Source organism: Cheilinus undulatus, linkage group 3, assembly GCF_018320785.1.
Source record: "Cheilinus undulatus linkage group 3, ASM1832078v1, whole genome shotgun sequence".
NCBI classification, from domain to species: Eukaryota; Metazoa; Chordata; class Actinopteri; order Labriformes; family Labridae; genus Cheilinus; species Cheilinus undulatus.
In genome coordinates, this window is record NC_054867.1 from 8,314,243 (window position 1) to 8,338,216 (window position 23,974).

Consider the following 23,974-nt stretch of genomic DNA (forward strand, 5'->3'; position numbering starts at 1 on the left):
AAAGTTATTAACATTTTTATAAACTGTGTCACTTCTTGTTGTATACAACAACGCTGTCTTCAGATACCCTTGAAAATCAGCCAAGTCCTGGGCTCACTAGAAAATTTTCTGTAAGAGCTACGAATGCATGAAGAACATATTTAAAAAGGCACAACACAGAGCTTTCACAGGAAACAACAAATTAGTGTCTACGACTTACGGTTCAAAAGTTACCAAGCAATTTACAAAGGGGTGTGCCTGAGCTCTAAGGGTTAATGAGGTTAATCTTGACAACTTTGCAAGATATTTACACTTCAGCATCACCGCTGAATATGCATGACTGATAACCTTTAAAAACCAATACTGATGAGTTATATCAAGCATATCTCCCCTGCAGCGTGTGCACAAAGATGAGAACAATTCAGACCAATCTTGTTTTTGAACACATTTATTTCTACTCTACTAAAATGTGATTTTTAACATGGGTGTGTATGTGACGTCTGGTACTTCTGCAGACAGCCTCAAGTGGACATGTGCGGTATTGCAGGTTTCTTCTGTTCTGCATTGGTTTCATTTGTAACACCTGCTATTGCCTCTTGACTAAAAACAACAGTGTAAGGTGACAGTTTTGACAGGATACTTGACAAACACACCGGGCAGTTTTGATTTGATACAAATGAAAGCAGACAAAGTACAGCCTGTTTAAAAGGCTGCATCAGAACAAAAAAAAAAAAAACAATGGAGGCAGTACTGTTCCTGTATTTGTGGTCGCTTTAAGAAAATCTATGTGATGTTTGGCTTGAACAATTAAACATGGGGTGTTTTCACTGCTGTCAAATGTCAAAATCAGTCAAATTTGACTCTAACAGATATCTATGGCTTGATTCTTGGTGATTAATCATCAGGGCTGGACTCGAGTTACACCTTGAATTGCCTTAACTGATGTTCATGATTGATTCAGTGGAGCTAATAAATCACAGCAGAGCAGACTTCCAGGCAGAGTTCCTTCTAGGACAAATGAGCGGTAAAATGTCTGCTTTGTCTTCACTCTGGATCTATTTTGGGGTCATTCACGGAACCAAAAAGCTCCAGCAGCGCGTGCATCTATTATTACCTATTATAATGGGACACGTGCGTTATTAAACCGAGCGACTGTGCGCTCTCTCTCGTCGGCGCTAGGATCCAGAGGAATGACCCCCCTCTCATCACTCCCCCCACCCCATCTCATCTCTCTCTCTCTCTCTCTCCCCCTCTCTCTCTCTTCCAGACTGTTTTAAAGTCTCTGCCAGACTTGGGCTCCCACGCTACTTCCTGGACGGACGGAGGAATGGAAAGATTCCAGCGTCTCTCCACCAGCTCCATCAACACCGACTGTCCCCTCTCTGTATACCCGACCAGCGCTGCCTCCATCGCCGCAGCCGCAGAAGCGACGCCGCGCTGTGTGGACCACCGCTACTAGTCCTCTCTCCTCCTCCTCCTCCTCCTCGCCGCACAGACACGCTCCTCCATCACTACCCAGTATCCCAGTGTTATGCTCTCATCCAGGAATATCGGGGGGATTTTGGGACGCGAAGACTCTTTCTGACTGGACCTCTAAACATTTCTCTCCGCCCTTCACCTCCACCGTGCCCAGTCTCCCGTCTGCGCTGCGTCTCCGGCGCTGCTGCTTTTTACGCAGCGAAGGCGTCGCGTATTTGCCCGCAAAAGGGAGAAACTCAACAGTTGTTGCTGCTTATTGTTTGCATGTGGACGTGCACATCACTACCATGTGGAGGCTACTGCAATCGTGCTGTTGCTGCTGGTGGATTTTCTCTCTGGTTTTGCCAGCCTGCGTGCTTCTTTGGGCCGACTGTCATCCTGGTAAGTTTCATACCCCTACAAGTCAAACACTGGCTTTTTTTGGTGATCATGCCCATGAGGGAACGTGCCGTCATTGTGGCATTAAAAGGTGGAAAACAGTCCTGAATGTGCTGCTAGAATCAAGCCAGGGAATTGAATATCCTGTAACGGGGCACTGGCTGGATGTATTTCATGCCTTGTGACTTGACGCGCATCCCCGGCACCGGCACGTCGACTGGAAGGAAAGAAGCAGTGCAAGATTTTTTTTTTTCTCAGTGCAATAGAGTGACCTCTCTGACTCCTTTTGTGCAAATTCAAAGCGCAACTTTATCCTAGGTGCGTGTTATCCCATGCCATCTTCCCCTTTGATTCTCCAAATCCCCATTTTTTGCTCCTCTTTAACCCTTAAAATGCAATCAAACAAGGGGAACGTTTCAATGCTCTAGGATGCCATTAGTGGAGCAGCAGGCATGGTGGGTTGGTGGCTGGTTCAGGGCTGTGGGTATATAAAAAAAAACGGGGAGAAAGATGTGATGTCTTGTCAGCCGGCGGCGCGTAAGCCAAAGCCCTTATCTCACCGCCTGAAGCAAGACAGCAGGGCTGTGAAGTCGCTTCACACACTCTCTCCCTCTCGCACACACTACCCGCAAATTGCAGTTGAGGCTCAAATCCGTGCAGAGGGGAAAGCAGACCTCGTGTGTGTGTTTGGGTTGGCATGCAGATTACGAGGAGAGGCATGGAAATGGTGAAAAAAAAAACAACACTGTCCTAAATCCTTTCTTCTCTAATTGGGCTAATCTAAAGCTGTTATGTAATATAACTGAGGAACTGTTTCATACATGCTGAAGAAATCTCGGCTGCTTCAGCTCCAGTGATGCCCACAGCATCCAGAGTGGAAACACTTAGGAGACAGCACCTGAAGATAGGTGCCAGTCCACCCAATGGGTGCCAGTTCTCACCACAGGGCATCCAATGGACAAAAATGCATGAAAATTAGAGGCTAAATATGCATCATATTTGAGTGGAGTCCCTTGCTTATTGATTTTAATAAGACACTGGACTTCAACAGTCATGTAAACTTACTCAAAGCAGTCCTAACTTCATGATTCTACATTTGACCTTTCAATTTATTGAAAAAAATCCTGCAGAATTCTCATTTTTCCATCTCTCTGTCCAGTTTTTGCGGTGGCGTTTTCTGGCAACATTTGGACGTCCTTTAAAAGATCAGCTGTCCTTTCAAGGAGCAAAATACCTTACAGCAACTTGCATGCATAGTGATTTTTTTAAACATTATGCTAAATAAAGACTTTAAGAAGGGGGCAAGATGTTAAAGTGCTTTCAAACATTCGTTGAGTGTGAAAAATGCTCCAAAATTCTGCACTGAAACCTTACAGAAATTGAAATTAAGCACCCAGAGATGGTGCAGTACACATTTTGAACAATTAGAAACGTGCTTTTAGCTTCAGTGTAAAAAAGATAAAAATTAGGCTCAGGTTTTATGAATCATATATAAAAAGAATGGCACAGATTGGACGGAATCACCCGGAAACAACACCTTTTTTGTTGCTTTTAGCGTCAAAATACAAGAAGGAAAAAATCAGCCGGAAACAAAGCCAACTAATTAAATCTGACCTTAAGGAAACTGTATATTTATTCAACCAGCTTAAGAGACTCCATAGAGATAATATGACCTGCTGTGCAATCCAAGACATGTACAGTGCATGCAAAACTTTGGAGTCACAGTCGTTTTGTATTCAGGCGTGCAAACCCAGATGCTTCTTGCACGAGTTTCTGCACAGCGGCTCCACCTGGAAGCGTCAGTTTCACTCAGCACCGACAGGGTTGAATGGATGTTGGTGAACAAGGTTAATACCACTATATTTCTAACCATATACCTCTGTCATGTTCAATTTTATGGACACTACTTCTAGAGATGTACACGGTGAGGATGTAGATTGACAGAAAAGCAGTCGTTGTTAATTCCCCTCAGCCAGCTCTGTAATGTAATCAGCTTGTAAAACGACTAAATGACAAATAAACAGAGGAACATTTCCATAACAGAAAACCTCTGACATCCACAGCAGTGTCAGATAGTCTATTGATGTATTCTTCAACATCCCCGCTTTGACCAAACCCAGCCACCATTCTTTATCAAAATCAGCATTAATGAGTCTATTACAGCCTCTGATGGAAATGTGGATTCTCCTGCCGTCCCAGCCCAGTGGAGCCAGTCTAGTGTTAAAATTCAGCAAGCTTGTGTCGGAGCCCTGTAGCTGTCTATAGATATGACACGTTATCACAGAGCCGGTTAGTCAGACAGTATTAGCCTACTTTTCAGCCTCGCCTAGATTATATTTCTTTTGAGCCTTTGGAGATTTCATGAAACGCGTGCACACATATAAAGAGAGAGAGACTGAGAACAAAAGATAATTCTGCCCTTTTGACCGAAGAACACAGTCACTGCTCCAGCAAATCCATGTCAGTATTAATATGCTGTAAAGATTGATAAGTCCAGCGTGGGGCTCTTGTTAGCCATTTTTTTATGTTGTGTCCTTTTCTCTTCTCTATTTTTCCTTTACTGAACACAAATCTGGAGAGAAATCAAGTCAAGTGAGCCGAAAGGTGATGGAGGGAGAGATGGATGGCTCTGATGGATGGATAGGATGGAGAAAATACTCCCATAGGTTGAGGATTTATTCAGTATCACTTGTGCATGAATAGAGGCTTTGTTCCTGGAATACTGAAGGTGAAATCGCTTGTGTTTCATGTCACAATTAGAGCAGATTAATGAAACATGATGCAGTTATACGTTTGAGTAAATATGCAATGATCAGGGATCAATAAGAGGCTCGACAGCAGCTTTAACTCCATTGTTGTAGTGTGTTTATTCCAGTTTAACAAAGCATGTTAAAATCAATCCTCTGATAATTTTGCAAACAGAAACAAAGATTCAAATATGCTTTGCAGTTTTAAAGCCATTAAAGATAATCACTGCTGTGTGAGTGAAATACCAAATTTGAATAGGTAAACGATGACATGACGTGGCTCTGTCAAAGTGGGCATCGTCACTGAAATGCTAATCCACCGCTCTGGACGTCAAACATTGATCATCTCGCCCTCTCTCTCTCTCTCCATCTCCGTGTCTTTCCGCTTGACCTCCCCTCCTCTCCTTTCGGCTCGACCGCATGCTGTCATGACACCGGCTTCGAGCGAGCCCAAGGTGGCTGGTTGATGTTAGCGTCTGCCATATGATGTAGAGACAAGAGACGAGTGCGCCTCTCCCCTGCTGGGTACCATCATCCGCAGGCTCTCAGCTTCGCTCTTCCTACCTCCAGACAGCTCTTCTTTTCTATTAATAAGGCTCTTAGCCGGGGGATTGGGCTTGGAAAGCAACGAGGAAAGGGAAAGGATCGGCTTTCCATAAAAAAAAACACGTGTCACCGGTAGGCCACGTGGAAATGTGGAGGGCTTTGGTAGCTGAAGATGTATAACCAGGCACAGCAAAGACACTCAAAGGACTCGTGCTGTATATAGGGCTAAATGAGGAACTTTAATGTTCTCTCTGTTTACAATCATGAGGCTTTTAAGAAGAAGAGATTCTTTAAATATACATCCATACATCCAGGAGTAGGTCTTTGAGGTATACGTTGACTGACTGATCGAATACTAGACATTTCAATTGAAACAGCTTCAGTTGACTATACCGGTACAGTCAAACACCTGCTCATGAACCAAGGATCATTCCACTCTTTGTCTAGATAGATCTGCCTTTTTCTCTGAATAAATCCAGACTCGCAGCCCATCCCGGTAAAAATATTAACTTATTTATACTTTTTAATCCAACTCTGAAAATGACTCATGTACTTTTAATTGATCTGTTTTACAAAACAGGAAACAAACCTGGTAATTAAACTAAATTATTAAACTAATTATGTCTCCCTGCAGTTATTTTAGTGTTTTCTTTAAATATTAATAGTAATTTGGTGTTACATTTTTTAATATAATTTGGGATGACTGGGGCTCGGTAGGGAGAGTCTGTCGTCTTTTAACCTAAAGGTCGGGGGTTCAATCCCCAGCTCTTGCATCATGAGACATATAGCCTCAGATTGTTCCCACTGCTGCATCAGTGGTGTGGGAATATGTATAAATAAGGTTTGACATTTTAACCTCGATTGATCTCAGAGTTTCTATCTCCATTTTTACCACATTTCAAAATTCCACTTTTTTGCATAAATGCAATTTTTGTCGGGATTTTGTCCTGTTTTAAATAAAGGGGTTTGACTTCCTGTTTGGAAACAGATGTGCTTTTATTTTGGAAAAAAAGAAAACAAGGAATTTCAGATAGATCAGAAATAATGAGATTAACTTAACCACACAAAAGGAGTTTGGTATGGATTGGAAAAGAAAAAAGAACCGTGAAAGGTGAAATATTTGATATTACAGGGGGCAGATGACCTTTGACTTGTCCACCCAGACATTTAGGACCAGTGGTGGACTTATTTTACATCACTGTGGCTGCAGTGGCTTAACCAACATGTGCTGAAAGGGACTCAATTAATGTTATTTGAAAAATTAATCCACTAATTAGGGCCATTAAAGGCATTGTGAGTAGTGCACAAATGCAGACATCCCTATAAATATATCAGAGTTGTTTTAGGTAAAGCTGACAGCTAATCTTTATAGCTGCCTTTGCTGTCAGTGTGTGGATGTGTGAATGGTTTAGTGTGAGCTGTGGTGTAAAAATATCTTTAAACCTCAGATGACTAAAGTTCTATACGAGCTCAAGTCCTAATAATCCAACATGTTGCGTGTATTTTATCTACTGTGTTGCAATTGCTCTGCATTTTGCAGAAGATAAAAGTTTATTTGATGATAATTGGAAGCAGTCCCTTAACTCAAATTGTTTATTTCACATTTCCTTTCAATAATAGAAGCAAGAGATTTGAAATGAGAGAGTTTAATTTCCAAAGCAAAGCAAGTGTTTTTTATCTAAACATTTATTTTGTGATGGTAACATAGAGCTGGACAGTTGATTGGCTTTTAAATGCATTTATGATGTTGGCCTCCCTATAATTAAAGAAAGTGTTTGGTGAAATACATTAGCCTGTTTAGCTTTGGTCAAATTGCAAAATGTTGTTGATTAATTGATATCTTGCTTTAATATCAAAGTATTTAGTATATCAAATGCACAGTATGTAAAAATCCACTATGATGAGTGCAGATCAGCTCTGCAATTTACCTCTTGTTTTGACTCTGTTTGGTAAAAATGTCACAGCACACTAGAGCACATGTGTATCCTGGAACCGCTTCCAGCACTAACGTGGAAGTGCAGTTTTAAGCGCATGTCTTCTTCATTATGAGAAATTTATGAATGAAAACAAAACCTTGTTTTCTCTTTAGTAAATATACTTTATGAGCTGTCATTTTTAGGGAACAGAATGCTCAATCCAAAATAATTAGTACTGAGAAGGAGGCCGTGGAGATAGGTGGTGCTGAGCAGTTCTGGTCTGAATCAGCTGGAAACGCAGAGAGTGGGGGGTTCATGTTACAGGAGTTTTGGCAATTGAACTTGTAACCAATGACCACCACCATAACAAGAGATGTCCCATTAACTTCACCTACCCCTCACAGCACACATTAACATGTTTTATATGGGAGCGTATGAAAAACTTTACATCAGTCACAACTTTTGCAAACATTTTAGAATACCACAACATAAAACCTCAACATTTTGTAGAAATAACACCAACCATCAGTTTAAAGTTTTAAAAATCTGCCTCTCTGAAGGCAAACAACTTCCTGAAAATAAAAGTTTAGTGAACATCTTCAGTGACGCAATCTTTCAGTGTCTACTGCAAGTTTGTTTTGTGCAGCATATCTTCTCCAGTCTTAGATGCAGCTGTCAGACTGCTTTCAGTTTGTTTTCAGTGTCCAGTTTTGATCCAGATTTTGTCTTGATGAAGGCAACAGCAGTAAAACATACCTTACTCTGGTAGGATGTGGCAAAAGGATGGATTGTGACCAGGGCTAGAAGTGGGTACTCCATTTCCACAAATGCAGACAACTGCATGGTTGAATTTAAGGTGACATCAATAAGCTGCTCCTCTTCTGCAGGGCTGAAGTCATCAGCAGGTGTTGCTAAGCCGAGCCCTGCAACGCCCCCTCTGTCACCACTCTGACACGACACACAGCCCACTTTGGGAACCGCTGCTGTAAGACCTCAGTTTAAAAATAAATAACAGAAATGGTCACCTTTAAAATTAATAGCGATATTTCAGTGCAGTACTGTATATTTAAAAATCAGTATGATCAAGTATGACCCCTGGAACAGGCCAAAAACACCTCACTTTTGGCTAATTTATTCAAAATGGCAAATTTCATGTTGGAGTTAGGCCGGCCACATGCTAGACGATTTTTTTAATCTGAAATGATTTTTTAACCATGAGACCACAGACTTCAGGACAATTTCCAAAGATTTTTCATCCTTAATCCTCTGAATGCACACGCTAGACGACTCAGCCATACTGTCAGATCACTGGAGACCACACACCTGCCGACCTGCCTACGACCTCGCGTGATCACTTGACTTCAGAGAAAAAAAAAAAAACCCGGATGTCTGTCAATACCGTCTTGCTGTCTCTCCACAACAGGCTGTCCTGGCATGTGTTACAGGTGCAGCAACAATCATAAAACAAGGGAAAAGACTCAGGACGAAATCCTGGCTGGAATTAAGGTACCATTGTGTTTATGGTTGTGAGCGGTGAAAGTACGTATGATCTGTCTGGTGATGCTACCTGGTGTGCTCGATCTCATTGGTTGTTGTGGGTACTCTGTCAGCGGCACTACGACCACTACGCCCCCACAATCGTTGGGGGAGTCAAATCTTGGCTAAACTCTGGCTTTAAATCCTGTAGTGTGTGGCCGGCCTTACAGATCAGCGCCAGGAGACTTTTTTGTAGAGCCCCCTGAGCCGAATCTACCAGCCAAATTTCATAACTCTAGTTCACAGTCCCTTTTAGGGCTGTTCTGTTGAACCATGATAGGTGGCGTTATTGAGGCATTCCTGAGATACTGTGAAACCTATAACAACCTACATGTGTATCTAATATTTTTTTAAGTTTTGGCACAAAAAGGCTCATAAACTCATAAAAGTAGTAATGATGAACCCAACCAGTTTCAATGGGGCTTTCACACCCTAGGTATCAAAGGTTGGGATTGAAAAAGTGAGTACTTCTTCCTGCCTCTGTCATGACTATTTAATCATAAAGTGTTAGTTTTGGTCATTCTATTGTATATGTTATTTTTATGTTCCTGCAGTTTATGATCTTTTCGTCTTTTTCTTTCTCTACGTGTTCAAAAATCATCAACATTTCAATGAACCATCTATATATTATGTTTTTTTTTATTACGCACAGACACAGACAGACTTAAACGACTAAATACAACAATCCTGATTAATTACTATGAGCTCAACATTGATCATAATGTTCATCACCCTCATTCAGGCCAATATCATGAATACAGTGTGACGTTCCACTGAAAATGAATTAAAAATGATATATACCACAGGTAATATCTGATCAATCAGATTCAACCATCTAAATCCTAAGTTGGGACTGTTTTAAATAACATAACATGTTATATTTCAGAGTTAGGGCCACGTCTTTCTTTGTTAGTTAATTGTAAGGATGCTTATAATCAAAACAGCCTTGAAACATGATGAGTTTCAGATTTTTCTGCTGGTGTTAAAACACTGACTGATTATTTAACTACAGCTTTTTTATTGCTGAGTTATTTCCTTAATTTTGACCTTCTTGAGATAAATATGAACAGACGTATATTCTATTATCCTTTATAAAAGCTGAAGAAAGGGCTGTCTGGTTATTTATTTTCCTTCACGTGTACCCTGCTGATTCATAAAGCATCCAACTCATCTTTGAAGCAGCGAGGCTATGATGCCTGCAATTACTGCCTCTGCTTCAACCTGCATTGTTGGAGGAGCCAGGGTGAGCACTTTATCCTCCGAGCTTTCCAAGAGTAGAGTGCATTGTTTACTCTACAGTCCACCCTAATAATGTCATAGCTCCCCGTAGAGCAACGGCGGCAGCGATTCAGCCGAAAGGTGCTGTTAGAAATACAGGAAGTTTGTGCCGTGCCGTTGTGTCGGCAAGAGTGACCCGACTGCTGCCAACACGCCCCCGGTCGCCCACATAATGGCCGGTTTGCAGCCTTGCAAACATCTGTTTTTTTGGAATGGAAAGCAGCGAACATCACCACGGGGCGTCCGCTATAGCTGACACAGGGCATCACTTTTCCTTTTCCCGTCTGCAGCATGCGGTGTCAGCATCGAGGCATCACGCCCCTGTCACAGCGCTGCACTTCAGCCCTGGGTTAACCAAACACACGAGAGGGAGGCAGAAGGAAAAAGGAAAAGAAGGAAGACAGAAGAGACAGGAGAGAAAGAGATGTTTGGCCTTCAATCTGTCGCTTTTTTTGCTGTGAAAAATGAATGGGCACTGTCGCTCATGGCTGTGAGGAAAAACAGAACAGTCATTGTAATCTCACAACAAGCGCCTGAGCTAGCACATCATTTCACCCCCACAAACACGCTCCCCCCTCCTTCCATCTATCTCTGTCTCCCCTTTATTTTTAATTCTGCCTGTGTTTTCTTCTCTGAGTGTGTTTGCACAAACACATGCACCTTTTTGTCTCCTTTAAATCAGGGAAGAAAAAGACAAACCAGGATTCCCTCTAGGGGTCCATTGATTAAAGGCCTGGACGATTATTGGGGCCGATATTTGGCATTTGGCCGATTATCCGAATCAGCATTTTATTTCACTGATCCTGTTAAAATTGTTGAATTAAATAGCGTGTTATTTTGGCTCCACTGCAAGTGTGTCTTTCTCTTTGGGGCTGCTTCTTACTTCAAACCTTCCTGTATTTAATAATGGAAGTTTCACTTCTGATTAGTTTCCATTCGCTTCAAAAGTTGTGTTGTGTTAAATTCTAAATTAAAAAAAAAAAAACGATTTGCGGTCCCCAGCCCAGACGTCACCTGCCACCAGGCCGCACATTGACTAATAGAGTCTGACAGATGTTTTATTTTGAAAAATGATTGAAATCACTTCCGTTATTTCATCCGTCTATACCTTTTGACCTCTTGACACCTGTCAAGATGCTTCTCTGGGTCACATGACACCCAAAAATCAAGCCCACAAGCTAGCTAAAATAAGTAAAAACTACATTAGAGAGCTTCTTTGCAAAGAGAAGGCAGAAGAAGAGTCTGTGACTGCCAAGAGAAAGGCAGCTGCATTTAATAGAATAAAAAGAGTTATACTTAAAATCCAGGTTTATTGTGGGAGGTGATTCTCATGTGCTCATTGATTCAGCATTATGTTGAGTTGTTTTTATACTGCTCTTTGTTTTAACACCATTTATATTATTCTATTTTGGTGTATTTTTCTTCCACATTGATGGACAGTCTATGAAATAGTCTTTCATTTAACTGGTCCATGGTAAAAGAAGGACTCACGACTGCAATTTAAACTACAAGTAATTGTATCAGTATCGGTCCTGCAAAAAATATTTTAGTCACCTGCAAGTTCCCACACATCCTGGAAAATTACCAATTACCCATAGCCAATACTAAATGGACAATAGTTAGAAAGGCTTCATGCTGTGAACAACTCTTAGTCATGTCACACCATAGCACCTGCAGGCAAGATGACCTTAATGTAATACTTCCACTATAGTGGCTAAAACTTCAAATTAGGGATGGGCGGTAAAGCCTCAAAAATATTCAACAACATTTTAAAGAAATTTTCTCTAATGGTAGCAATTGCAGCTTACAGGTGACAGTGTTTATAAGTGCATAATTTGTCGTTACTTGTGAGAACCATGTGTCTCGTGCTGAAAATCCGTAGAATAGAGGCCGCTTCTATTTTTACCATGAGCTGTGCACATATCTAAGAAAGACTGGAAAATGTCATCGACCCATATTCACCTTGTGGTAGCAGATATTTACGTCCACATTGAATATGTTCCAGTCTGTATTGTGACGACAACCCTGATGAAGGTCATAAGCTATAAAGTGTTGGTTTAAGAGAATTCCTCGAAACTTCAACCTTTGCTGAAACTTTGTGTTTCCACGTCAGTAGAATATGTCACAGGCAAGATGAACACAGTATGGGTACATCTCCAGTTTATGCTTTTCAAAGTAAAAGCCTGGTTCAGCATTTGGTAATGGTAAATGGACTTCAGCTTGTACTCAGTAGCTCTTCAACACCACAGGCCCACCTACCCATTCACACACATTTACTTCACATTCACACACTGATGGCAAAATTTTCTATGCTATGCATTGGTAGCCATTTACACGCCACCAACAATGCAATTGGAGCAAATTGGGACTAAGTGTCTTGGCCGAGGACAAATCCACAGCAGGAGCTCAGGATCGAAACCACGACCTTCTGATTGTGGGACCCCTGACTCTGCCTACCTAGCCAGAGTCGCCCTATTTCATCAAAGAAATTCACTTTGTTTGTCTGGAATGCTTTTATTCTGAAATATTCCCAGCTCAGTATAGCGAAACAATAAATCAAGTCACTTGAAATTTATTGAGTCGTGAGGACAGAGGGCTGAGACAACATGGAGATTTAGCCAACATGCAGCAAACATGCACCTGATATCAAAGCTGTGACAGTGCAAGCTGAAACGGCTCTCACCTTGTATCATCATTTTTCATGATTATCTTTTTTTTTGTCCATAAATTGGGTTTACTGGTCATCCTCTCCATCTGCCAGATGGGTTCAACATATTTTAAAGCAATAAAAAATGTCAAGAAGACTCTGACGACTATTCTTGTTAAATCATTTGAAACATACGTATTTTTTCTCATTTCCTGAACAGTGATCATTTTGCAGATGTGAGATTTTGACCCAATGCAAGCGATTTGTCATTCCTGTGCAGAAAAACAAAATCAAGTTTGATATTCAACGAATAAATTTGGCAAGTTTTTGGTAAAAATGGGCCAAAAGCAATGCTGACTCAAATGCACACACTACTGAAAACTTTTAAAACGTCTGTGTTTTTGTCACAATGTTGCAGTGCAGGCTTTGGCTACCAGTTACTTGGCTACCAGTTACGTGCTCATGCATTGCATTATTGGGACAAAAACACAGAGGCTTACTGGGTAAAAATTAAAATGCTTCAAAAGTTTTTTGATAGTGTGCAGGTTTGAACCAACATTGTTTTGTGGCCCATTTTTGCCAAAAACTTGCTAAATTCAGTGGAGAAACTGTACCCTTCTGTTAAACTGTATAGCCTAGCTTCCTAGCCGGTACAACCAGCGAGTACTTAAAGGAGCAATGCTCACTAAAATCACTGGAGGTTAATGCCACTTCTACTGCAATGTACCTCATATGACTCAACTTTAAAAATGCTGAAATATCCATGTAAAGCATTAAGGGGTTTTACCACCACAGCACCGCTGCACAGGGTTTCTGGGGAAGCTTCGGGCTTTGCCTGACACAGACAGAGCAAACTTTGAGCCTAAATCCTCAGGAGGATGTTCTAGGTGGATTGTTGAACAGATTTCACTTCAATCAGGCAAGTCGGGTTGGTGAATCCGAGTCTGTCAGGGAGGACAGACTCTAGTGAGGGACTTCAGAGTCCTAAAGCAGATACCCAGTTGTTTTTAACTTCTTATGTTTGCTTAAAAGCAATTTCTTTTTGTCTTATATCTTAACATATTTAATTTTCTAATGTGTTTATGCTGTCTTTTCATGCTCTTAACGTCATCAATGTTCTGTTTTTTATCTCCGTAAGCCACTTTGAGTTGGTTTGTGTCTGAACATTGATCTATAAATGAACTCGCCTTACCTCGCCGTTTGAATCCAGGGATGAAAAAGACAAGCGTGTTGGTTAACCATTCAAAGCAGACCTCCCTGTCACTAACCTTTTCTTTCTGCCTTTTTGTCAAAGCGATAACGGGGGAAGGTTGACATTTAGGGACCAGATTGGATATGCTTCATGGCCCTGGGTTGCAAACATTATCATCATCATCATCATCATCTTGGTGCTCACAGAGCTATTATCTGCCCTCCACTGTGGCCGGAAAAAAAAAAAAAACCCTCACACGTCGGCTCACCGTTCACTTTATCTGGGAGTGTGGGGCCAGCCGACGCCACCCGGGCTCTCCTTAATAGATTGATTTAAAAGATACGGTGTCATGTTTGTTTGTGTGTGTGTGTAAGATGCAGTGGGGGTGGGAGAGGTGGTGTCAGGCAGTTATCCGTGTAGGATGCTGCTTTGGTATCTGTCGGCTTGTCATTAGAAGGAAGCTGAGCGAGAGAGGGATCGGGAGCCAGATAACTAGAGAAAAAAGAAAACATCCCTTCTGTTGTGCTATCGATTTTTCGCAGGAAATGATGCCGCTTTGTTGCACAAAGGGGGAAACTAAAGATAAATGGGTCCGATAATGATAACAATAGTAATGATGATATTAAGTGCAGAGGCGCTAATGATATCACAGGGATATGATGCGTGGAGCAGAGCATAGAGCATCGCCTTGTGTTGTTTTTTTGTCTTGCTTCTCATCTGCTTTTTTTATTTGCCTTTGCATCTAATAATCTCATCTGGTGTGCAGCCTGAAATGGAGAATACTTGGAAAGTCGAAGCAGCCTGGCCTTCATCTCTTGCTGTGCCCCATCGCTTCCAGACTTAATGGACTGCTGAAAATAAGGCGAACCTTACAACCGCTTTTTTCCTGCTGCTCTACCTCTCCATTGTTCTGCTTCATTGTTTTAATCAAGCCCACTCCTGGATTAAAAGACAGGCTGGGAAGGTAGATTCAGAATTTCAGCCCAGTAAGGTCTGGGAGAGCTTCCTTTTTTTCTCACACTGTTCATTCTGCTTTGCTAAGTCGTCTTTGCTCCAGGCATGGTTTCGCGTTAGCTGCCATATGTTCAGTTTCCCTCTGCCATTACCACCATCATGCTTCTAATGCAGGCATTTCATTCATACGTCTGACTAATGCTTCTGGAAAAAGCAGAGATCCAGCATCAAGCATGCTTTGAAGCAAGCTCTCTCTGCTGTAGCCCCAGCTGCTTTGTCTTTAAGGGAAAACAGTAACAGAGCACTCTGAGGGGCTTATGGGAAGGATTTGTAACTATCAGTGAGTTTGACGTTTCTCTAGCCCAGGCGTCAGTGCTGGAGTATCAGAACCTCAATATGTGAGCAAACAGATTCTTATGCACGTCCAGCAAACATGAAGTATTTTTTTGGCCAATCAGAGGAATATAAACGCAGAGTATGAGTCATAGAGCGTTCTCAGTCGCAACAACAGCAAAAGATGCCTATGTGTCGACAATCATGGCATCATGAGTAACTCATGTCCAACTGTAACAAACTCTTGAAATCCAAAACCAATAATCAATCTGGTCTTAACTGTTTTCCTGTTCTAAATGAATTATCCCTTACCCCCAAATTACACATACTCCATCTGTTTAGTAAAACGCTCTTTCCAGTCAGTCTGCTCCAGTCTGTACCAAGTGTGTCCCAGAAGCGCCACTCCACTGATCAACCCAAACGTAAGGAAGAACGTGCAAAGCATCAGGTCAATAGTAAATATCACTACACCAACATTATGTCACATCTGGTGGCATGAACTTCAGGTCATTGGCTGGTCACAAAATTTACATTAAAACACACACATCCTTTGTAGAAAACAAATCTTTTAACTTGATTATGCAGTCACCTTTGGTAGAACCGACAATATCATGAAATAATATGCTAAAATGATAGAGTAAATAATAAAATGAATGACAAATCAACTCCAGAAAGAGTCCAGGTTGCGCAAAACTTCTTCCATTTGAGAATTATTGAGGCCACTTTGCTCTTATAAACCTTCAGTGCAACAGATTTTGTTCTGTACCTTCCCCAGATTTGTGCCTGTCTCTGAGCTCTGCAGGCACTTCCTTTGACCTCATGGCTTGGTTTTGCTCTGCTATACATTGTCAGCTGTGAGGCCTTCAACATAGAGGTGTGTGCCTTTCTAAATCATATCCAGTCAGTTTCATTTACCACAGGTTCACTCCAATCAAGCAGTAGAAACACCTCAGTACAGCACTTGAGCTAAATTTAAAGTGTTTTTGCAAAGGGTCTGAATACTTACGTATGTCACTTTGAAATTTAAGTTTTGGTTGTTTTTTTTTTTTTGTATGAATTTGCAAAAATTTCTAAAATTCTGTTTTCACTTTTTCATGATGGGGTACTGAGTGCAGGCAAATGAGAACAGAAAATAATTTAAAAGACTGTCGCATCAGGTGGCAACATGACAAAATTAGAAAAAGTGATTGAGGTCTGAATAATTTATGAATGCACTTAAATGTAGCCGTCTTTGATGAAACATCCAGTGTTTCCACAATAAACATGTCCTGCTAATACTGGAAAAAGCTGGGATTTGTTTACATCAAAACAGTTGTGTAGACATTTCAGCACAAAAATGCTAGATACTGCACCTTTAAACTAGAAATTCAAGAGTCAATCCATCATTTCTGTACATTATGCCAAATTACAATGACTGTCATCTCAAGAAGCCTTACAAAAAGGAATCTGGACTAGAGATGTCAAAAAAATAATTTTAAAATTGTGATTTATTTTAATTTTAGTTGTTAATCGAGCCTTTTTTATATCACATTTTAAAATTCACCTATTTTAACCAATTAAAGCCTGAAAACACAAATTATAGCCAGACAATTCTAATTTTTTTGGACTGAAATGAACTTTCTACTGCAATCCAAAACATCCAAATTTCCATAAAAGTTAACATATATATTTTTTGTATCTCATTTGATACATTAGGTGTTTTTGGTAACTGTTAATCCACTTGAGAGCATTTTTATCATTTATCAGATTGTATTCAGAAGTTGTTTTTTTTTTTTGTAATTTATTGATCATATTGATTAGATAAAGGTATCATAAAAGTATGTATCTAATATGATACAACAGGCTTTAAGGGGTTAAATTCAAAACTGTTTCTCTTTCATTTTGTACTTTACTAACTGTGTTAAACCTGGGGTAACTGACTTTCTGTTTGGATGCAGACCTGCTTTTACAAGTAGACTGAAGATTTTAACCATGGTAAAAGGAATTTGCTATAGATTTTAAAGGGAACCATAAAAAGGTTAATATTTAATATCACAAGGTCCAGATGGCTTTTGACTTGTCCACCTAGCTTTTTCTGATTTTTTTTTTCTTTTTAAGTGAAATGAGGCATTAAGGTGCAGTGGTTGAACTGCTGCTAGATTACTGAGGCTGCAGGGAGATGCTGACGTGGTTTAACTAAAGTGTGCTGAAAGGGAAAATTAATCATGCAGTGCATTGGGATTTTAAAAAATTGACCATGAATAATGTGATTAACCTCAACAGTTGTAGAGTGGACTGTTCTGTTATAGTAATAGTGCCATGTATGTGTTTGTGAACAGCTCGGTGTGCAGAGGCTGTTAGAGCGAGAGAGGAAAGAGGGACTGAAGGTGTCAGTCTATGGATTATGTAAGTTATGTTGTGGACCGGTGTAGCCTGAGAGCAGAGAAACAAGTTATTGTAGCTGTAAGAGCACAGTATTTGGACAGTTTGAGGTCTGTGTGTCCAAATAATAAATGCTTCAGCTTGTTTAGACTCCAGGCTGACTCTCTGTGTCTGTTCACTACTTGCTGCTGAGGAGTTAAAGTGAAGGAAGTTTGCCCTGAAGTTGGCTATAACTCCAGCCCTGAAGCTGACCAGTGAGCCTCAGTTTAACAATACAATCTGATATATTGTTTATAGAAACTAGTCTTCCATCTTCTTAAGTTAGGTACTGTATCTTTTGCTTGTGCATTTGCACAGACATCAAGCCTTACCAAGCCCTGCAGGAAGAATCAGCAGAGATCTAAAGAATAGATGAATGCACTCATGGCCTTCACACTTCTCTCTTCTTTGTCTCCGTTCCCTCTTGGTGAACCAATAAACGCTGAAAGGTACCCTGGCAGGCTGTGGTTGCGTGCAGGCAGGAACACAAGGAAAAAACAAAGAGAAAGGAGGGAGACACAGAGACAGCTGGAGACACTGATGAGAGTTGAGAGGTGTACGCAGCCAAGCCCCCCATTTTTCTTTTCATTTTGCTAAGCGTGATGCCGGGGGAGCTTCTGTGTCACTGTGCAGGGCTGCTGAGTGTTAAAAGGAGCTTAGACTGACAGGCTGTCGGCCGGCGTGGAGCCAGACGTGACTAACCAATGGCGACACTAAACAAACACCGCGAGGTGAGGCGAGGGGAGAAGGAGATGAGATGGGAAAACAAATGGACATAACGAAAGCCAAAGAAAGAGTTTGCACTGCACCTGTCCCCCCTGCGTTGACACTTGTGACTCCGCCAGTCATTTTGGAAGCAGAAAGATGCCCTTTGACAGGATATTCCTGACAGAGAGGAGGCGGATGGTTGCCAGGTGGTGGTTATTCTGCCCACGGGCCGTCCTCCACCCGGTGCGCTGGCACCTTGGCACGTCAGGACTTTCAGACACTTTGTGTTCTTTTGTCAAGCTTGATAGGTGGCCATTCACTCTGGAGCTGTGACAGCTCTCCGATACACTGGTGAAAGGTGTAGATGGGTGTTCCTGCCATTTCCCAGAATGCTTTCTCATTTTGAATGGCGAAATGCACTTCACTCGACTTCCATCAGTCATCCCTGCTGACAGTGGAATAGAAGCAGCTGCTTTCTCCCTGAGAAAGGTGAAAGAAATGTCACCGTTGTGCTATGATATTTGGTGAGCCAGTTAGACAGCAGTGCTCATGTTTAACTCAACAGTTTAGTAAAATTTTTACTTCGCCGCTGTTACTTCCCTCTTTGTTTACCTCCTTTCCTGCTTTTTCTTACTACATATTTTTACCTTCCACCTTTCGATTATTCTCTCTTTGAATGATGTATTTTTTTTTCTTTTCTTTGTCTCCTGGTCTTAATAAATCATTGTTTTTACATTGTCATTACTCAAGCTCTCCTTTTCATCTGCCCTCTTCTTCCCATCCCTTGTAGCACATTAAGGTGGTTCATAGGTCATTTTCTGTTTTTTTTTTTTTCTTCTTTTAATATATTTTTATCTTATTAGTTTTAATGCAAAATTTCAAATTTTGGATGGCGTTTTTTAGATAAAATTTTGAAATTTTAATATCAGAACCTGCCAAGGGTAAAAAATAATCTTTGTACACTTTTTAATGCACTCTACACATGCGTGATGAAAAAAAGACTCATTAAAACCCATTAAAATGGCAATTTTTGTTACTCAACTATTGCAGTACAAAAAAAAAAAACAACAAAAAAGCATTTATGATAACAACTTCATTGGCTCCAAATTTGAAGTGTGTCCTGTAGTAACCCCTTCCAAGAAAATTAATTTACATGTAGAATATGACAATTATACATATATTTTTAGTGTGTGTTTACGTGTGAAACTTTGGGCTTTTTTGTGCACTTAAACTGCCATTTAAATGGTAAAATTCCTAAAAAAAAAATCAATTTTTGATACTTATGATCAGATTTTCTTGTTGATAAAAAGGTTTATTAAAAAAACGGGGGATTTTTTTTTTTTTTTTTTACTTTTTGCTTTTTATGTATTTATGTCAATTTTTGGTCACGAACATGCACAGCGCAACTTTTTGATGGCATATGCAGTTTTCTCCAGTTTTTTTCTGCCCTCCATCTTTGCTTTCTATTAAGGGGAGTCAGTATGAATAAGGAGTATGTAAGAGCCTTATTTATCTGTGAATCCTAGTAGTTCATCATGATGTTTCTGTAAAGGAGCCGTATTATGGAAAAATAACATATATTTGGATATCCTTGTTTACTGACCCACATAATGTCAAATAGGTGAACCAAGTCCTTTGTTTGTGGTCTGCATAACTGTGAACATTGCATCTGATGGTCTATTCTTAATGTGTGCCCATGGTGACTTCACTTTGAGTCATTATAATATTACCTGCCCCTCACTTATACATATCCGCCTATAGATCTCCATCCACAGCCATAGGAGCACACAGCTTGTCTTATGTCAGCACACTCACCACATGGAAGATAAGGGGGGGATGAAGGAGAGAGAACTCTTTTGCATTTAGAGACCAAAACAGAGTGATCTGAACAGGGCAACTTAGAACGGTCAGAACCTTCTCTGGTGCTGGATGCATATCATTTTTGACCAAAATAATGCACAGATTTTTCATTTAAGACATGCACAACATCATCAACATGATATCTGCAGATATGAATATTTATGCAGAAATATATTGACTGTAATTAATGACTGTATACTGATACATGTGTGGAGTTATGGCAGGACCATCAGACCTATGTCAGTCTTTGTTATGCAAAGACTTCAACTTCTTCCTGAAATACTGAAATGTGTTCAAGGGACTGAAGTTTTACATCTAAATAACTTTTATGTATTTTTAGGCTGATATTAACAAATGAATCTTAGCTGATACCAATATTTAAATGTAGTTCAGGCTTCAATCTTCAGACCATAAAACACAATTTAAAGTGAAAGAAATGATGATTGATAAAGAGAAAGACTTGGTGTAGGTCTGCTGGTCCAGCCTAAATCTCAACTAACTCAATTATTGTTACAGATGGCATAGACAGATTTTTAGAGGCAGAATTTTGTTTATAAGTAATGGCAGAAATTTTCACATCTGATGACATAGATGACTAACTTTACTAGCTGAAATTGATTAGTAAATATCAGCATTTTGGATGTCCGTAAAATTCAATAACCTTCATTCCTGGTTAAAAGGTTAAAAAAAAAAGTATGGTGAGCCGATTTTGAATTTAAAATATTTTTTTTGCATTTCATAGCACAAATTTAAAGTCCATTTTGACCATTTGAAACAAATCTTGCCTCTATCTTAATTTATGAATCAAATCATGCACGGCGGCGCAGGGGCAAGAAGGTTCCTGGTTCACTTCCTTCCTAAATGGCGTTTGCATGCTCTTCTGTATGCGTGGATTTTCTCTGGGCATGCCGGCTTCTTCCCAACACCAAAAACATGCTTATTAGGCTAACTGGTGACTCTAAATTGGCTGCAGGTGTGAATGTATGCATGCCAGGTTGTTTATTCCTATGTGTCAGCCCTGCGATTGACTGGCAACCAGGCCAGGGTGCACCCCGCCTCTTGCCTATTGACATTTCAGGCTCACTTGCGACCCCAACGGGATAAGCTGATGGAAAGCAAAGGGATGTATTTTATGATCTTGGCTTTTAGATGTATTTATTTAAAAAGGATCTGGAACCATAAGTTAGAATCTGTCAAATACAGTGTTAAACTCGTTTTAATATCTGCAGCCGCACAAGTACAAAATGACTCGCTAACGTCCAGTGATTCCCAGCTAATATGGCAGCATTGGCACTTCAGGAATTCCAGATTCGTTGCTTTCTTTGTACAAGTAGCCCAGTTAAGGTGGACAATTGAGGAACTTCGGCAGATCTGGTTATAGATTATGTTATCTGGCAGCTTAATGTTTGCAGCACTTGGAGTCTGACACAAATTTCCCCTATTCTGGGCAAATTTGATCTGATTCAGACACAAAGTTTGAGTCATGTGACTCGCTTCGGAGTCACGCCGACTTTCATTCTTCTTGCTCCACTTTCACTCTCCTATTTTTTCCCCTTTAACTCATCATTTCTTCCCGTTGTTTTATTTTTTTTTTATTCCCATTTCTTAGTTTGTTTGTATTTTTTTCATTTTCAATCAATCAATTTACCTTTTAATTTCCCACAGCTGTTTTATTTCTCGCTCTCCCTGTTTCTCTGTTTTTCCTCTGTACAGCAGTGTTTGATTCCATTTGTTGCTCCTCTGGGTTTCTCCCTCTCCACTCACGCTGACTTCATACTGTCACCACGGGTTATTATTCTGAACACAGCCCAAACTAATGGCCATAAATTTTAATCCCATTATTCACTTGGACAGAAGAATGTATGTGCATACACACACTAGCGCACAAACACAACATAGCTTATTTTACACTTGTTAAGTGCTGACATTGTAGCTTTTGCTATAAAAGTCATTAATGAATTACGTAATGAAAATTAGGATTCAGGAAGAATCTCAAAGTTGTAGAGGACACAGAAGGACACTCTAATATTTCCCTCCTTGGCTTTTAATAACAAAATAAACAGGATATTATCATTTTATGAAGATAAATGGCTGCTTTTGGCAGGGACACAGACACTGAGAGGAAACCGAGCTCTCACTATTTACAGCCTGGTTCTTTTTTTCTAGTGTTGGCCATCATTTCCTTCAGCGATAATCATCTTTGTCTCAGCGGGTTAATTGCTGAGGTCTGGCTGCTGTAAGCAAGCAGTAAAAACGCTCCCTAGACAATAATATATTCACCAGTTTTAAGCAAATATTAAACAGTAAAAATTTTAATTACAAAGCTGATCTCACAGTTTGAGGAGTGCTATGCTCGCTAAAAAGTCTTTGTCAAGAATCCTTGATGAATTCCTTGAAGTTTTCGTCAGCTTGGTAGCAACAATTCATGAAAGCTTGCAGACAGGCAGAGAAAGAAGAATGTAGAAAATGAAGCAGACAGTTTTGGGCTTTGGTTTAAAGAGTAAACTCTCAAACTGATGTATATGGGTGATGACGTTGCTCAGTTCATGAGCAGATCTGCAGATTTGAAGACAAAGTATGATATTGTGCTAGACGTATGCAGAGAAACTGCCCTGGTTGTTATTCAGCTACTGCAATTCAGTTTTTCTGTGGGTGGATATAGAGGCAGATGACCTATGTGATGCCAGCTTTCTTTACCAGATTCAGTTACAGCTATTCACAACTTAACATTCAGTGAGAGAGGTTTGAGCAGCTTGTGGTGAAATATGATAAATATGATGATTGTAAAGTGCATAACAGGGTGGGAATCATCCACCATTCAGAGACGTTCCCCATCCTCTCGTTCATCCTCCGTGTCCTTGACATCGGCTGTCTTGGCACTCGTTGCCTGTGCTAATGGTTCATACTGGTTTGGCTGTGGACCGCTGTGCTCATGGCCTACAAGAATCAGAGGAGCAGCTCTCTACTTTAACAACATTTCTGCTGCAGCAGTGTCACTTTTTACTATTTTCCCCTTTAATATGTTGATAAAGATGCAGCATTATCCTTCACTATTTCATGGCAGTGCATGGGTGTAGCAAACGGGGGAGGGTACTAATTACCCGTGGGCCCTTGTCAGTATTGAATCACAAGCAACTACATGAATTGGTCAACAGACTGAAATTTGTATCAAATAGAGTGAAATAAAATACCAGAGGGGGCCCTGCTCCTCCCTTAAAAATGTCCAAATAGTATTGTCCAGCACTGCAAAATAATGCAAGTAAATTTGATTTAGCCATAGTGAAAATATTGCTTATAAATGGGGAAATGATGGTTAGAGAATACATTAAAATGCATAGATATTTGTAAAATGATGTAACATTTGTTGCTTGACTAGCTGGTTAACTCTTTGGGTGCCAGAGGTTTTCCAAGAAAATATTCAATTTTGATATCAAGATTTCAAAAGGCTGTAGCTTGAAAGTGGTTGGAGATAAAAGCATACTGTAAATGAGAAAAATCTTCTGTATGACCCAAACTTTGTGATGGGAGTAAATTCAATTATCTAATTTGCATATTCTGACATCACCAGGCGGCCTCCACTGCCATTGGCTGTGTGTTTTCTCCCACGGCTTTTAACATGGCTGCTCCTACTGCCGTGGTGTTTTTCATTCCCTACCTGAGTTAGGGTGTTCTGACCACCACGATATCGCCACCACATGCCCTCCCTCCCTCCCTGGCCATGGTGAGGCAAAGCATCGACCTCGGTATGTGCTGCTTTGTGGACTGTCATGGCGAACGGATGGGGTGTTGGTGCTTACAGACGCACCATCAGTCTCACCTATGGTTTCACTGGACGACTGAACGTCATGTCAGAGGGTAAATAATCCCCTATTCGTCCCGGCGTTGTGAGTATTCTGGCTACAATTTGCTCTCTTTCTCTCCAGAACGCTCTGACTACAACCACCGCTTCCTCATCTCCTTGACTGGGGGTGGGTCTTTCAAAACTCTCTCTCTCCAAAACTTTGAATAGAAACACACCCAC

At 40.5% G+C, this 23,974-nt stretch overlaps 1 protein-coding gene across 1 annotated transcript in view; it reads left to right on the forward strand.

Moving 5' to 3' along the window:
- The first annotated feature begins 1,464 nt into the window (after positions 1-1,464).
- The window catches only part of LOC121507021 (receptor-type tyrosine-protein phosphatase gamma-like), a 769,028-nt gene continuing 746,518 nt past the window's right edge, over positions 1,465-23,974 (forward strand). The window contains exon 1 of the mRNA XM_041783136.1: positions 1,465-1,839. Within this exon, the coding sequence (XP_041639070.1) occupies positions 1,746-1,839 (94 nt within the window). The 5' untranslated portion in view covers positions 1,465-1,745. The remainder of the gene's footprint in view (positions 1,840-23,974) is intronic.